This window comes from Poecilia latipinna, unplaced genomic scaffold (assembly GCF_001443285.1).
Source record: "Poecilia latipinna isolate Pla-1442-1.1 unplaced genomic scaffold, P_latipinna-1.0 Scaffold332, whole genome shotgun sequence".
Taxonomy (NCBI): domain Eukaryota; kingdom Metazoa; phylum Chordata; class Actinopteri; order Cyprinodontiformes; family Poeciliidae; genus Poecilia; species Poecilia latipinna.
Genome location: NW_015112948.1, coordinates 289,668 through 306,457, shown reverse-complemented (window position 1 = coordinate 306,457; position 16,790 = coordinate 289,668). Strand labels below are relative to the sequence as shown.

The window sequence follows — 16,790 nt, the reverse complement described above, 5'->3', positions numbered from 1 at the left end:
AGGAAAGGAAAGGAAAGGAAAGGAAAGGAAAGAAAAGGGCAAGCAAGTGTGAAAATTTGTTCTGCAAAGAATTTATTCTGCTGTTCCTCCGTCTTCATGATGCTGTTTGACTGAAGTCCTCCTGAAAGCGTCTGCAGAACAGCTGAGATTGTAATAAAATGCTCTGGTTTCAACCTGAACACATCATTAGAAGTCTGTTTGTAGTACTAGATTATATAGAAAAGCTATTTTTTCATTTGTGAAAAAAAAAAGAAAAGCGTGAATAATTTTCAATAAACTTAGAAATTATGCACGTTTGTGTTTGGTCAATATCAGAACATGGATTGTTCTTGTTTTACCACCACAAAATATGAAAAACTCCAATGAGCATGTCAAAAAGTAGAGTTCATGTGCAGCACATTTCAGCAACAAAGCAGTTCAAACATCATATATGTGGTTTTGTGTGTTTTTTAAATTAAATTGTTAAAATATCAACCTCTTTTCTTTTTCTAACTTTAGTCATTGAGTCAGCAGCAGAGTAAGATATTTGGTGTAGTGACTATTTGTCCTAAAACTTAAATTCAAAAATGAAAAAACTCAAAGGTGATCAAAACAAAAAGTGAATCCAACTCAAATAGTCACTTGATGCACAGTGGATTCTGGTTAACGCAGCACAAAGGATCAAAAAGTCAAAATGGAGTTCTTTGGTTGTTTTATTTCATAGTTCAGGCAAAAGGTTACAGACTTCACAGGATTCTCCTGCTCTGATTCCTGTACCTGTTCTCTGACTGACGACTGGTAAAAAACCTTGTGACCACCCATGTGCATAATAAGCTACCTAAGACCCACCTATTTATACCGTGAAATACCCACATCCCAACCTGAAATTAACTAAGTCAAATCAAAGAACTTATTCTAAATAACAAATCAAACAAAAATTCTAATGATAAATCAACTAAAAAATTAATCAAAAAATAAGAAGAAACTAAACAATTTAAATTCTAAGATATAACTGAAAATGGAGAAATAGCTCCTACATTTGGCATGAGCAAAGAGGGTCCTGCCATCTTGTTTCTAACAAATGTGCTGGAGAAAAGTAAAATTATTAGCCAAATACGGATTATTTTCTTTTTGGCCAAGCGCTCCTTTATTTGGTGCCTTATTTTTAATGTATAACTCCACTGGGTCAATGACAATCTCTGCAAACACTGGCTTCCCAGCATTACTGTTGCATCACTGTAGAAAACAAGGTTACACAATTCTTGATATCATTTTGGATTTTTCTAGTGAAGGAAACAAGTTATTGATGCATCAAGGATTTTTTAAAAAAGTTTTCCCACTTATCTGTCCACACCTGCATTAATTACAGCTGTTTAAACTCATGAGACAAAAAGTTAGTCAGAGAGAGAAATTAAAAATGGATTAAAAATGGATCAAACTTTGACAGTGTAAATAGCAAAGCTTCACTTACTGGAAAGAAAAATATATAAACAAGGACTATGGACTGTTGCTCTTTGAGTTACCCGTCAGGCCAACCATTGGCTAAAATCTGAACTGCCCTATTCATCCAATACATTATATTTACCCTTCTACAGGGATGTTTGAGTGCAAATAATGAACAGCAGGTGTGAGGTCCTCACCATGGACTTCTACAAGGTAGCATTTCTGCTGGGAGCCTTCATCTGTACTGGTAAGACAAAAATATGAGTGATTATTTTAGTCAAAATAAAAGTCAAATAGTTGCTAAATGAAGAGTGAAAGCCAAAGTGTGGTGCATGGCAGCTTCTCTGATGTTGTCAGGGCTGCTTACAATGCAGCCACACCTGAATGACTGAATGTAAAGAGCTTTAAAGTCGTCTAAAGAAATGCAGGCAATTTACCATAAACATGACGGTACCAGCTGAAAGTGCATTACCTTTCTAATACCATATTTCATTCTTTGTTGTCAGGGCTGCGAGCTGACCAGCCTCACAACGCTGCAGGTAAACAGATTCATTTCAGCTGTTTTTAAAGTGACAGGACAAAAGTCACTAATGTCATATTACGAGATCTATGTGTAATTCAATGGACATTATTTCAGCTTTGTTCAACAGAATTGAGTTTTTTGCTATGTATTTGTAAAATTCCCACATAAATGTGTGTCTTGCTAATGAAGCCAATGAACTGTGTTAACTCTTCGCATGCCATTACAGGACTCTACTGTTTTACTAGGAGCATCAGGGCAACATCTATGGAGGCCACTATGTTGATGCTCAGAGTGATCTAGAGCTGCATAATATATCAAACTATATTTGCCATCGCAACATCAACATGTGCAAAATTGCAGTTTCAAATGACAGCTAATACTTTGGCAGTGGGATAGACTCTCCATGCCACTGATGTTCATGTCTGATGTCATGTTTATTACTGATATGGTGGCGCAGGGGTTTCTCACAACCCACATATAGAGGCCTTAGTCCATGACGTGGCTGTCGCAGGTTTGATTCCTGACCTGGCGACCTTTGCCACATGTCTTCCCCTTCTCTCATTTCCCACTTTCCTGTCAATTAACTATCCAATAAAGGCCACTAGAGCCAATAAAACCTTTAAAATAAGTACAGGAATACTCAAAAATCTTCCAAAGTCTCAACAAAAAATCTCCCTGTATTCTTAACATCACCCTTTTTTATACACTCTCATCTTCACTGATGTGAGTTGGAACGTTTCGACCAATGATGTTGCTACCCTTGATTTGCGTAAGGATCCTGGTGAGTGGGTGTTGGACAACCTTTAAAATATTCGTGACCTCATCTACTCAACATCTGCTCCATTTCCAAATTGCTGAATAGGCCAATTTATCTCAAATTGTTGTTATCTGTCCAAACAGCCTTCCTTCCCAAGCTACATTTGATCCAACCTTGCGCTCACACGAGATGGGAAAAGAAGGGAGTTAGGTCAATTTGACCTAGAGAGGTGCCAAAATCCTTTCGCAAAAACATTCCTTAAATAGTATTTTCCGGAAGGTGGTATCATGTTGGTGTGCAATAAGAAAGAAGTTAGGAAAACTTGTGTTTATTCAACTGATATTATCACCAAAATATTTGACAATAAAATTAGCATCATGTTCACTTGGACCAATGTATTGTTGATCCTTGGGTCAATGATCAACAATACATTTTTAAGTCCCATCATCAAAACTGTGGCCATATGTCAAAAAGATAAATAAACCTGAGCTTTAGCAGAATTTCTCACATAACTTTAAAACTGTTTTATTCTTTCAGGATTTCAGTGTGAAACGTCCAAAGTTGACCTTGTGATCCTATTGGACAGCTCTTTGAGGACTGGCTTAAGGGACTTTAACCAAATTAAATCGTTTATATACCAGATAGTTCAGAACCTTCCCATTGGTCCCAGCAAAGTGCAAATAGGTAATGCATTATCATTTAGACAAAAGTTGTGTAATGAGTAAATTTAGTGTATGTAATATGTTTTTTATTGTCAATATTATTAATATATTTTACTAAAAGTTTCTGTTTGATTTGATCCATTCATGTCTGTTTTTTGTAGGTTTGACTGAGATCGGTGAGTCTCCACACACTAATTGGAACCTGAACAGACACAATAACAAGCAGTCCCTGCTGGAGGCCATTAATGTAAAGCGACAATCGGATAGATTCGGAATGATAGGTCAGTATCTTATTGAGTCCACATCAAGGGTCTCTGGAGTTCTGGGACTTCAGGATCTGAGTGGTTCACAACTCAAAACTGGACCTTTTGACACAGTGGCTCAGCTTTTTCCTTCAGGGTCTAACCTGGGTCATATTTCTACTGTCATTCTGGCAGGAACAATATTAGAAGAAGCAGCAGCTGAGTAATAATAGAAGAACCAGCAGTTAGAAAATGCTGAATCACTGGTTACTCTTGAGATTTTCTTTCATTTTTGGAGGGGGAGCCCGCAGCACCACTATTTTCATCAGACAGAATTTGAGCCTCAAAGAAGCTGCTGGATAAAGTTAATATGTTCTAACAGAAATTTGTGACACATTGATCTCACAAATATGTAGTAGCCACACATGTGTGTTTTTAAATGTCTCTACATCTATGATAGACTAGATTCAGTGAGAAAATGTTACTATGTAAGAAGTTTAGAGTTTCTGGATGCTTCCTGGATGCTGTGAGCACAAATTCCAGTCATACAGCTGGATTATGTTTTTCCAGACATGTTATGCTCATTCCTACAATGTCTCTTTACCTTCTGAATTTCTTCTTTACCACATGCAGGAAAAGCTCTGGATCACGTCCTTAAACACAACTTTCAGCCCAGTGCAGGGATGCGTCCAGACGCAAAAAAGAAAGTCATTCTGGCCACTGGTGGAGTTTCTTTGGATAGCGTAAAAAGACCTGCACAGAATCTGAAAGACAGTGGAGTAGAGATATATGCTATTGGTAAGATCTGTTTTCTGTGTGGATGATTCAATTTCATTAGTTAATGAAAAACACATAACCAACAAGTCCTTCTTCTTAGATCAGTACTATAACAGAGCACATTTTTATAGGTGTGGGAAGACATGTTCATGATCAATATTTCATTGACCATCTGAGGAAAATTACTTCTGAAGATACTGAAAATCATGTATATCTTCTTTCAACTGACCAATCCTTCCATAATGCTGTCATCAATATATCCAGAAACCTCTGTCAAGATGATACCAATCCGGAAAAACAAGGTATGTATGTGTAAAAATGTAGTTGGTTTAAAAGTCACGAAAGGCATGAAATAATAAAAAATAAATCCCTTAATCTGCATGTCAGCATTTTTTAAAAGTATATAAGTGAGTAAAAAATAAATCTGTTGACAAATTGTTGGGATCTTGATTCACTGGAGTTGTTTAAAGGTTTGTCTATTTCTGTGTTCCTTAGTTTTTTATTTCTTGCCTCTGGTGATCAGAAGTGGTGCAGGCAGCTTCTCTCAGATTTCTTATTGGCTGTTTACAATGCAGCCACAGCTAAACGACTGAACATAAAGGGCTTCCAAGTCCACTGGACTTGATAAAGCTCTATAAAAATACAGGCCATTTACCATAAACATGTCTGTACCAGCTGAATGTACGCTGCCTTTCTAAAACCTGCTGACATTTCATTCTTTGTTCTCAGAGCTGCAAGCTGATCAAACCAACTCAACAGGTAAACAGATTTACAACCTGATTTACACACTTTACGACAGTGAGTTCTGCAACAAAGTGTGCTTGTACTCTTTGGGACACAAGTTCAAGTACACTTGCTTCCACAAGTGTGCTTGAGGAAACACTGCAGGGGTGAAAATAGTTTTAAATTCTTGTCAGCAAATCGCCAGTGGCTCATTATGAGAACCAAAATAAGTAAAATCCTAAATATTCTACTGTACTATAGGCTATCTGTGTGGATAACGCAGAAGTAGAAGCACTTCACAATATGGAAAATAAATATATTTTGGTTCTGCCATATGGGGTGGAAAGTAATAAATTATGTTTACTATTGTTATTAATTATGTATTTTTCAGACAATATAGCCCCATTGAAGGGCTACTCCAAAACAGAAGGGACGATGGTGCTTTCAGAGAATAGAAACCAGTATGCAGTAAAGTCTGTGACTGAGTGTGCTGCCAAATGTGACTCTGAAACGTCTTTCACTTGCAAGTAAGCTCCCTACTGACGACCAAGATTATTCAGTTCCTGCAACTCTTCCAAATTTTATATCTGTTATTTTTCATTTTTAGATCTTTTGCGTATCTGGAGCAGAACCAGGAATGTTGGACATGGGCATCAAACTCAAAAACTGGACCTGTTGTGCAGAACTGGAACTCAGTTTTATATGAAAAAAACAGCAAGTGTCATTTTATCTTTACTTGTTTTGCTGTGTAGTATCGGTGATATTTGAAGACGTTCTTTCAGACACATCTTCTTTCGGCTTTGTGTAGAATATCTCCTGGAGTGTGTTAATGAAAAAGGAGCAGATTACAGAGGAACAGTGAACTGGACAAAATCAGGAAAACTGTGTCAGAGATGGGATGCCATGTTTCCTCACAAGGCAATGTATGTGTTTACATACTGTAATTTTACAATTTTTTGTATTTCTGTAATTTTCCTCAATGTTTTTTTCACACACAAGGTTCACACAGGAACATCGCCTTGCAGACTTGGAGTCCAACTTCTGCAGAAATCCTTTTGGGATTCTCAGGAGCCCGTGGTGTTACACGACTGACCCAGAAACCGTCTGGGAGCTCTGTGACATACCCAGCTGCACCGGTACGATTCATTCATTTATGTATATCGCAAATAATCAGGCTCCTCAACAGAAAATACGCTACATATCTGATCTTAAAATGGACAGTGACTGTTGTTCTTTAGAAGCCAGTCAACTGAGCTGAACTTATAAATATGTTTTGTTATCAACTGTTTTTTGAGATCTTTTAAAAAATACATTAACTAGGGGCTTATTAATGTTCTAAAATATCCTTTTGTTTTTTGTTTGTCTTTGTTTCGTGCACCTTCAGAGGAGTGTATGCACTGCAGAGGAGAAGATTACAAAGGAAAAATCTCTGTAACGGAAAATGGCTTCACCTGTCAGTGCTGGGACTCTCAAATCCCTCACAATCATGGCTTTGTCCCCACAGTGTAAGGAAGACCCTTCAAATTCCAGTTTGTGAAGAAGTAGTTTTAAACATTTTTTTCCTTCACTACAACAGTGAACTCCTGCTATTCAGGAAGGTTAGGGACCACAGTTGCCCACTAATAACTAAAACTGGTGAATACTTGAATCCCCCTCTAAAATAACTCCTTGACTACCTATTTCAATAGTTCAAACTCCTATTATACTTTAATATGAATTAATATGCACAACAGCAGAACCAATATCTTCATTTTTCCCAGAGTTCAGCCTATCAGCACAAAGGAAAATGGATGGTGATGCTGGATTGGTTGTTTTAAAAGTACATAGAAATTAAAAAGGCTAAGAACAGAACCGGTGCTTTCAGCAGCAGTTTTGGAGGTTTTAAAATAGTGAACTTTGTGTTTGAATTAGGCTTGATTACTCAGTAAGTTGAGTCGGCAGCACATTGTTGTTTGGGGGAGTGGAAACACTCAGCCTATTGACATATTATCTTGTGGATTTCCCCCATTAAGCCGGGAGAAGCTTATTGGCCGTAGTATCTAGTTACTTCATGTTTGGGTCCCTGTATTGAACAAAAACGAACCAAGCTGAACGCATTGCTGGCAAACTGAACCGTGCCTGTTATAGCGTGTTGCTATTGGCAACTTCTGCACCAATCCAAAGACCCTTCTCAATCAGAAACAACCAGAGCCAGAAGGAGGGTTTTAGCACTGTCAATCACTCTGGTGTATGCACTGCTCACATTCACACTCAAAAGCTGTGTCTGTGTTGATCTTCTTAGTTTTCCTGAAAAGTTTCTGGAGGAGAACTACTGCAGAAACCCAAATGCAGATTCACGACCCTGGTGCTACACCTCCAGCCCATCTAGACGATGGGATTATTGCTCCATTCCTCGTTGCAGTAAGTTGCTGTACTTTACTTATGTTTGAAGGTAGGTCAATAAAGATCACATTTTTTTTAACGGCTCTTTACCCTGCAAAGTCTGCAGTAGTTCTTATTATTCTATTTAATTAAAAATATATTTATTTAATCTGCAATAAATAAAATGGAAAAAAGGGCCAAACATATAAGCACACAAATGCATATAAAATAAATACTAGATAAGCAGAATCGTTCATTGGTGTTTGTATTTATCGTAGTTATTCTGAGTTCAGCAAACTGTTTTCCATTTCCAGCATCAGAGCCTCCATCTATCATGCCAGAGCTGAGCTGCATCACTGGTAATGGTGAATCCTACCGTGGTACCATTGCTGTGACTACATCTGGTAAAAAATGCCAGAGGTGGGCGTCTCAAACGCCTCACAGGCATGATTATACACCAGAAAGCTACCCCTGCAGGTAAGAGAAACCACTGGAACTGAAAGGACTAATGTGAGTGACTGGATCAAAGCCTCTGCACTGAAAGAAATAGAGCTGCAACTAAAAAAAAAAAAAAAAATTTGTGAATTTGTCACATGCAATCTAATTAATTTTGTCAAACTTACTTTTTTCACATTTCTTTAACATGACCACTTAAGGAACTTGATTACTACATACTGTTTTGTTTTTACAGTATTTATTTTGGTTCATTTTAATTTGGTTTGTTATTTGTCATTAGCCACTTGGTTCATAACGTTTGTCGTAATCCTGGGAAAGACCAGAGACCCTGGTGTTACACTACTGACCCTGAAACTCGCTGGGAGTACTGCAATGTGTCTCGCTGTGCAGACACCTCGAATTCCCCTGAACCAGAAGCAACATGTGAGTAATAGTTTTGCTTTAAAATTAAGTACAAATACCAAGGCAAAGCTGAAGGTAGAGCAAGGCTGCATCTTTCTGCACACTAGAAAAACTCAGGTTGGAAAATTTTATCCATGATTCCCAGTTTTCCTACAATGGTTGGGACATTGGGCATTTAGAACATTATTTTGGTGTGTGAGGTTTACAGATGCTAATATGCAAATAAGACATTCAGACAGACCTGCAGACTGATTACAAACCCAGATGCAAGCAGATGTTGCAAACAGCAAGCAACTCGGTACATTTGTTAAACAGACTTAAAGAACAATGAAACATTTTTTAAATACATCACAGAGACAGAATTTAAAATACACAGAGAGAACAAAGGCTCTCATGTACTTACTTTGGTATGAACTCAAAGTCTTTCAGAACATCTAAACAGCGACTCCCCACTTTTCAAAGTCACCCTGTTTACTTAAGAGCAAAAATTTTAGTTGAGACAACATTATGGAATAAGTAACTTCTTTAATTCTTTGATTTTCTTTGACTGGATTAAACTTTGCAACTTCATGATGTCAAAAATGTTTAGATTATGTTAAGGAGTTGAACTGGCATTAGATTATTGTACCACATAAGGAAAACTACATTTGATTACCTTTTAATTATAGTGGCTTCTTGCCATTTTCAAATCATAGACATTTTGTGCAATGGCTATGTTGCCCAAAATCAACTGATGTCATGAACTGGATGCTCCCTGTTTGTGGACTGTGAGACACACAGGTAATCTGGAAACAGGAATTTCCTGTCTTGTGTGAATTATTTACAGAAATGCAACTTTAAAAGTTGAAACAGTGAAATAATCCACTCATAAAGTTAAGATTAAACAAATTAAACCAATAAATAATCAGATTGACTTGTTGAAGTGCCTTGTTCTCGTTTTATTGTTTGCAGCCATTATACTTCAAATAACAACATTGCAGACCCAAACCTGACCATGACTGGTTATCATTCATGTTATCATTAATATGCTGCAGATCTACATTTGAAATGTTTTCATATCCATTTCCAGTCGATGATGCCAAGGTGAAGGGCTACTCTAAAACTGAAGGAGCGATGGTTGTCTCGGTAAAAGGAGGAAAGTATTCAGTTAAATCTGTAACAGAGTGTGCTGCCAAGTGCAACAATGAAACATCATTCTTATGCAAGTAAGTTCCCACTACAAGTTCTTCACTCAGAGAAGTTCATCAAAGCTGAACTGGGTCTTTTTTTACTTAGGTCTTTCGCATATGTGGAAAAGGATCATGAGTGTTGGACAACAGCATCAAATTCAAAAACAGGGACTGTTGTCCACAGAGCCAGCTCAATTCTGTATGAAAGAATTGGTAAGTCTTTAATTTTCAAAATATCTTTTGCTTTCATGCCAAAGTTATTAACATTTAGTCTGTATGATAAGATCTGTGACATTCTAACACAGCAACTTAATTATGTCTGCTAGTTGGGGGGATAAATCCTAAATGTTCCCTTTTTAATAATCCAGATTTTCTTTTGGAGTGTGTGAAAGAAAGTGGGACACATTACAGAGGAAAACAAGCAAAAACAAAATCAGGAAAACTGTGTCAGAGATGGGACGCAGACACCCCTCACAATCCCATGTATGTCGTCCCACATTACTACATTATCATTTTTTTTCCTCAGTAACTTACTTTGGAAATAACTTTTGTCAATTTGGCTGCTGTAGGTTCAAACCAGAGAACTACTCCCTGGCAGACTTGGATTCAAACTTCTGCAGAAATCCAGATTCGAAAAGCCAAGGACCCTGGTGTTACACCACTGATCCAGATACCGTCTGGGAGCACTGCGATATTCCCAGCTGTGCTGGTAGGACTCGTTGTGTAATCCTGTTTTCTATATCAATCATATAACAAATACATAACTGATCTTTTTTTTTATTCTAATTACTGACAGGACATATTTCACCATTTTCATGTGTTTGCGAGATCAGCCTGTGTGATCTGTACATTATGAAACAGATATTGATCACAGAGAGTCTACAAGAAATTGAAGTTATGCTTTAAAGATATGGGATATTTATGTGAATATTCATTTTATCTTTCCATGTGTAGCATGGACCTTTTTGGATCAATGCTACACATGGAAAATTGTTTTTTTTTACATTATTTTTACACGAGTACATTGGTCATGATGACATCATTGGTTAGTACCAACTCCTTGGTACTAACCAATTGCTTTTACCAACTGGTTAGTACCAAATTTTTATTTTCATCCATATACACGGCAAAACACAAAATCTATGTTTTTTGTACCGTTTCCAATGATAACATTATTGGTACTAATCAGTTGGTACAATTAATTGGTTAGTACCAAATGCTTGATACTAACCAATGATCATTGGTACTAGTACCAATGATATCAATGGTACCATTGGTACTCAGGCTGGATGGAGAACATCTTTTGACATCAATTCTCATTCAATTCTCACCACAGATTACCAACTGGATTTAGGTCTAGGCTTTGACTGGACCATTTCATCTTTCTGTTTCGGATTATTGTCCGAAGTATTTATGGTACTAATATCATTGGTACTAGTACCAATGATACTAACCAGTGGTCACTGGTTAGTACCAAAGAATTAGTTCTAACCAATGATTGCATCATTGGTACTAATCAGTTGGTACAAGCAATGGGTTAGTACCAAGCAATCAAACACATTGGTACTAACCAATAATTTGGTCACGTTACTATTTTCCATACACCTTTTAAATGCAGTTGAGGATTTACTCAAAAAGCACTCAGACACTAACGACTGAAATGAGTGATATGTGATTTTGCTGTGTGTTTGTATTGCATGTCTACAGAGGACTGTATGCAACCTGGAGTTGATGTCTACAAAGGAAAAACCTTCATTACTGAAAATGGTTTTATATGCCAGCGCTGGGACTCCTTGGAACCTCACAGTCATGGTTATACACCTAAAGTGTAGGTCTATGGTGGAAATTTTCATTGTTATAAACACAATAAATAGCTAACTCTGATCATTCTGTACTTCAGTAGCTGAGCTAAACTTCAAAAACCTGTTCCGATAATTGTCTCCAAAAGTTTTCCAAACAAGTTTCTTGAGGAGAACTACTGCAGAAATCCAAACGGAGATTCCCGACCTTGGTGTTACACCACAAGTCCATCCAAGAGATGGGATTATTGCTCCATACCTCCCTGCAGTAAGTCCTCAGATTTCAATGCCATTCATTTCACTATTGACCAAATCCAGTGCTTTCTAATGCTCTGTCTCTGAAACTGAATCACATTCTGCTTTTCTCAGAGGATGAATACAGATCTCTGTTACGGGCTATATAAGTGACCCTCTGTGTGCCACAGGGAAATTATTGTAAATTCGGTGCCTTTGGCTTCTAGCAAACATTGATCCTTGACCCAAGTCTTACAGTTTACTGGCATTTAACAAATAGTAACAATGTGGTAATTCAAATTGCCCTTAAGACGATGAATGTTTATTCTGATTTAAAGTCAGACAGTGTGGGAAAAAGGCATGTGTCCTTTTAAATAGTATATGTAGACTCCTGGGTTCAGCTGTAAGTTCACTTCTTAGAGACAGGATTTGGAGTGGTTTGGTCAATGCCCAGACTTGGCATGACATTAATTAAGCATAATGTAAAATAATCACAGTTATCATCAACACATGGTTTTGTTGCCACAGTCAAGTATTAATTTCTACAGGATTTGGGTTGTTTTTTTCTTAATTAATGAAATGATAATTTAGCATTTACTCAGCATTTGTCTTAATTTAAACTGTTTGGTCATCTGGAACATTTAGGCTTGAGCAAAAACACAGTCAGAGGAGATCTGTACTCTGAACTGTACACTAACTACGTAATGTTTGAGGTAAAACCAACAGTGAAAAACAAAACCAAAAAATCAGAAACAAATGTTTAAAAAATATTGTCAAGAGTATGTCCTTCATATGTCTTTGCTTTCAGACTCAAACCCTCAGCAGGTCTGCATCACTGGCCGTGGTGAGGCGTACCGCGGCATAGTTGGCGTAACGGCAAGTGGTAAACCATGCCAGAAGTGGGCAGCTCAAACGCCACATTACCATCCAGACATTGTGCCAGAGCGGTTTCCAAACGCGTAAGAGAAATAATTTGAATAATGGAGCCAGAAGCAATGAGCGGACTAGAATAAGAGTTTTCAGTAAAATAAGGCATTCCAGTCAATATAATTGAGTTGAACGTCTTATGTTTTCAGAAAAACAATCAAGCTTTTATACTGGATTTCTAATGGGTTTTGTTTCACAATTGTTTAATCTGTTGGTTTTTTTCTCTCAGCGATTTAGATGAAAACTATTGTCGCAACCCTGATGGTAGACAGAAACCCTGGTGTTACACCACTGACGACGAAACACGCTGGGAGTACTGCAGCTTGCCAAACTGCAATGACATCCTCGCTTCAGGTATAAATTAAGCAAAGTATTTCATGGTTTCAATTTAATTTGAATGAAATAATGCCACTCCAAAGAGCACAGCCAGGAAGTTCCTTTATTTTGGCCGTACACAAAAAAAATCTAAAAGATGTGGCTCTGAACTAATGGACACCAAATGACTGATTTCCATTTAAACAATACACTTTATTTGGATTTAATGCTGTTTAAACACAGAATATAATAAAAGTATGTTGGGGAAATATCTAGCTGGAAACATGAATGAAATTAATCCCGATAATATACAACACAATTTTTATATGGATGTGTATCTGAAATACTCTATTTGAATGAAACAAAGTTTCAGAAACTTTCCTGGCAGTTTCTGATCCAAGCTGAATTTGTAAAATGTTACAGAAAATAAAGTGTGAATTAGGCCAGTTTCTGTCTAATTTGAAGCGAATTAACTGAGCGATGCAAAGGGTCATTTTACTGACAAGTAAAATTACTTGTCAGTAAAATTACTGACAACACCTGATAAAAGCGTTTATAAAGAAACCTTTACAAAATAAATATGTTTTAAATTAAAATAATGACAAGTACATCTAATTTTTATTCGGTTTAATTCCACCAGCTGAATTGACATCATGCAATCACATGAAAACATTTAAAGCACACTTAAATTATGATCATGCATTTTAATTGTTCACCCACATATGCAGGATGAAATGTCTGAGGGTTTCAATACTGATCTGGAGATGAGTGGGGGCCTGGCAGTAGTTTGTACAAACTGCTGGAGATCTTAAAAAACATATTAATATATTGTAAAACTAATGATCTGTTGAGCCACAGCAGTTTGTTAGCTGTGTGTATTTAAGTTTTTTTATTTACATTTGTTAGATGATTTCAGACAGTTTTTGTGTTGGCCAAAATTAGTTTATCTATTTTATACTGTCTATAACACACTAAACATATTTTGTGATTTTATATACAAGTATAGTTTTTATTCTGGTGACCATATATATAAAGGAAAGTAAAATTTGATGTATTGAAGTCACATATTTAAAAAATGTGGAATATAGTATGTGATATCGTTATTGAGGAATTTAGATATATATATCGTGATATTTTTTGGCGTCATTGCCCACCCTTTCTCTGCAGACACGTTGGAGATTGGAAATAATTTCCATGTCCCATAACTGTTTGCCCACGGCTGAGATCTGAGCAACAAGTTCAAACCTCTATGTTTATCCTGCATGTTTGTTTCAAATGACAGGGGAGTGTATGCACTGCAACGGTGAGGACTACAGAGGAAACGTTTCCTGGACACAAACGGGATTCACCTGCCAGCGCTGGGACTCAAAGACCCCTCACAAACCAAAGTAACACGTTAATGATGTTGGACCACTTTTTTCAGTAACGAGTAATCTAACGTCATTGATATTTCAAATCCTGTAGTCAGACTACAGTTACTTATCGAAATCACTTTGCGTTACTATTTTCTTTTGGAATTTAATTGTATTTCCTCTACTCGTCTTGTCGAGTGACCGGGGGGACTATCAGCAGCGACAGAAACATAAACAATGGAGGGAGAAGGGAGATGCGCATCATGTTGGTGGAACAACAGGAATTATTTTGAGTTTCTGCCGCCAAGCCAAGTCCGATTATTATAAACGATTATTATAAATAGCTTCTGGCTTTTATTATTATTAATAATAATAATAATAATAATAATAATAATAATTAATTTTTTTTAAAGTCGCTTGCAAATTTAATGAGTTACGGGTTGCACTTTTTGGGCTCATTTTTGAACTTGAAGTTACTCATTTGGGCTTGGAAATAAACAGAAACTCATAACAAATCCCAGAATTTGTCTGTCGTTAAGGTAGTTTTAGTCAGGCTCTCTCTGCCCATCATTTCCTGGATGATCCATCCCGCTGTGTCTTTGTTATGTAAATTTGCTGTGAATGACGCCGAGCTTTGTTGTGCTCCAGAAAATTGCAAACATCGAGACTAATATGAACAGTGCAATAAACGTGAAACAGCCACGAATGAACGAATCCGTAAAGTTGTGCAACTAAACGGCATTATAATTATTGATATTAAAGTAAGTGTCACAAATCTGTGCAGCGGGACATCTGAGCTGTGGAGCCACAGGAGGAGCTCTGTACACTGACTGCGCTCTAACCACAAACGCAGGGCCTTAACACAGAACCTGGAGGCTGGGGGGAGGGGTGGGGCGAGTTTTCCAGACAATAGAAACACAATAGAAATTACGAACTTTTTTTTTTGTACTGTTCTAGATTAAAAGAATCTCCTCTTCAGTTCAACCATATAAGTGGAGACACATTGTTGATGTTTTATTATTATAAAATAACTTGAAATTAAGTATTAGCAAAGATCAAAGTAATTTCCACAAGTGGCGGAGCTTTGTTGTTAGCAGCTGCTCAAAGTAACTAAATAAGTTACTTTTAATGTAACTTAGTTATTTTCCAAATCAAGTAGTCAGTAATCTAAGTTACTTTTTCAAGGAGTAGTCAGTAATCCAATTAAAGTTACTTTTTCTAAGTAACTATGCCATAACTGTCACCAACACAGTGCACATCAAGTGTAAGACTGCACCTGAACCTTTTAATATTAAAACGTTCAAAAATAGTTTTGAACATTTTAATATTTTTGAAGAACTCACTGAGCATGTTTAAAAGTTTTGTTTTTAAGAGGCTCCTTTAAACCTTAGAAACGTCTTAATGTTCCTTGTTTTAGTTATGGAGGTCAAACTGTGGATGAGAACTACTGCAGGAATCCGAGTAACGATCACCTACCGTGGTGCTACACCACAGATCCAGCCATAAGATGGGATTATTGCGCCATCCCCCGCTGCTGTAAGTCATTCTGTTTCAGTTGATACTTTCACTTGTGCTTGTAATTTCATGTTACCTACACTAAATGATGAAAAAAAGAGTGTTACAACAGATGGAAATCAGATTGAAAAAACATTTTCATTAATTCATTCTAGAAATTTTAGAAGAAATTTTACACAACAAATTTAGAACAAATTTTACCAACACTGTGAAACAATGTTTAAATTGCTCTATGTATGACTGCCTAATCTCTGCCCAGACACATAAAGAAAGCTTTGGCTCACTGTGAGTCGACTTGCCACAAAGTCAAGTTAGAACGATGTCTGCAATGGGGACGAATGAGATTTTGACTGAAAGGCGAAGCTGTAGATACAGCCAACTCAATTTAGAAGGAGTCTGTTGTACACCATCGAGCTAAAAATTAATAAAGACAATCTGAATATATGCAGACCTCACTGAGGATCCAGCACTCTGTGTTTCTGAGGTCTGAGACCAGGATCCAGATATTATCTTTACAACCGTCTTCCCTTGCAATAATCTACTGATCAGTTCATGCGGCATAATTGATACTGTAAGCCTTTTTTACGATGGCCGCCGTACTTTCTGCTTTAATACAACCTTATAAGGTTTTTCCATGGACTATTGAGTTTTTATCGTGGAGTCATCAGTCATCTGATTGCGTCTCTATTGTGTTCGTGTCTGAATGGTTTAAAGGGCTGCTTTCTGTGCCGTTCCATCTGAGCCTTAACAGACATAAACATGCAGTAAATAAATCGATTTTCAAACATTTTTTTTTTTGCACCAAAGCGTTAATAATAATAAACACGTTTTATTATTATAAAACACGGCAAACTAATGGTGGTAGAGGGCCGCACTGGGTTAACTCGGGGAATCTCATCTGTCCATGTATCAATCAACTCCTAACCTCTTCTTTGTTCTGTCACAATTATCGATTTATTTAATTTTGATTATCATGCTCCAAACTTTGCGAGGACTGACCACCCAGCTCACCCGCTCTGTGTGGCTGCCACACAGATCCAGCAGCAGCCAGTAACCTTCCCATTCCCAACCAGGTGTCAAAGCCGCTGCTCCTGTCATATCAATAATTACTTATTTCATTCATATGGCTCTAACATAACTTTTTTATTTATTTA

General features: G+C 37.1%; 1 protein-coding gene across 1 annotated transcript in view; it reads left to right on the top strand.

Moving 5' to 3' along the window:
• plg (plasminogen) overlaps positions 1–16,790 on the top strand; it is a 38,923-nt gene that overhangs the window by 17,144 nt on the left and 4,989 nt on the right. The window contains exons 20-44 of the mRNA XM_015035348.1: positions 1,585–1,669; positions 1,929–1,961; positions 3,240–3,386; positions 3,526–3,645; positions 4,240–4,404; positions 4,515–4,685; positions 5,113–5,142; positions 5,498–5,633; positions 5,714–5,820; positions 5,915–6,029; positions 6,106–6,242; positions 6,491–6,611; positions 7,388–7,506; positions 7,782–7,944; positions 8,204–8,346; positions 9,395–9,530; positions 9,601–9,707; positions 9,863–9,977; positions 10,064–10,203; positions 11,202–11,322; positions 11,443–11,561; positions 12,336–12,486; positions 12,684–12,808; positions 14,052–14,157; positions 15,539–15,657. Coding sequence (XP_014890834.1) covers positions 1,585–1,669; positions 1,929–1,961; positions 3,240–3,386; positions 3,526–3,645; positions 4,240–4,404; positions 4,515–4,685; positions 5,113–5,142; positions 5,498–5,633; positions 5,714–5,820; positions 5,915–6,029; positions 6,106–6,242; positions 6,491–6,611; positions 7,388–7,506; positions 7,782–7,944; positions 8,204–8,346; positions 9,395–9,530; positions 9,601–9,707; positions 9,863–9,977; positions 10,064–10,203; positions 11,202–11,322; positions 11,443–11,561; positions 12,336–12,486; positions 12,684–12,808; positions 14,052–14,157; positions 15,539–15,657 — 3,031 coding nt within the window. The remainder of the gene's footprint in view (positions 1–1,584; positions 1,670–1,928; positions 1,962–3,239; positions 3,387–3,525; positions 3,646–4,239; positions 4,405–4,514; positions 4,686–5,112; positions 5,143–5,497; positions 5,634–5,713; positions 5,821–5,914; positions 6,030–6,105; positions 6,243–6,490; positions 6,612–7,387; positions 7,507–7,781; positions 7,945–8,203; positions 8,347–9,394; positions 9,531–9,600; positions 9,708–9,862; positions 9,978–10,063; positions 10,204–11,201; positions 11,323–11,442; positions 11,562–12,335; positions 12,487–12,683; positions 12,809–14,051; positions 14,158–15,538; positions 15,658–16,790) is intronic.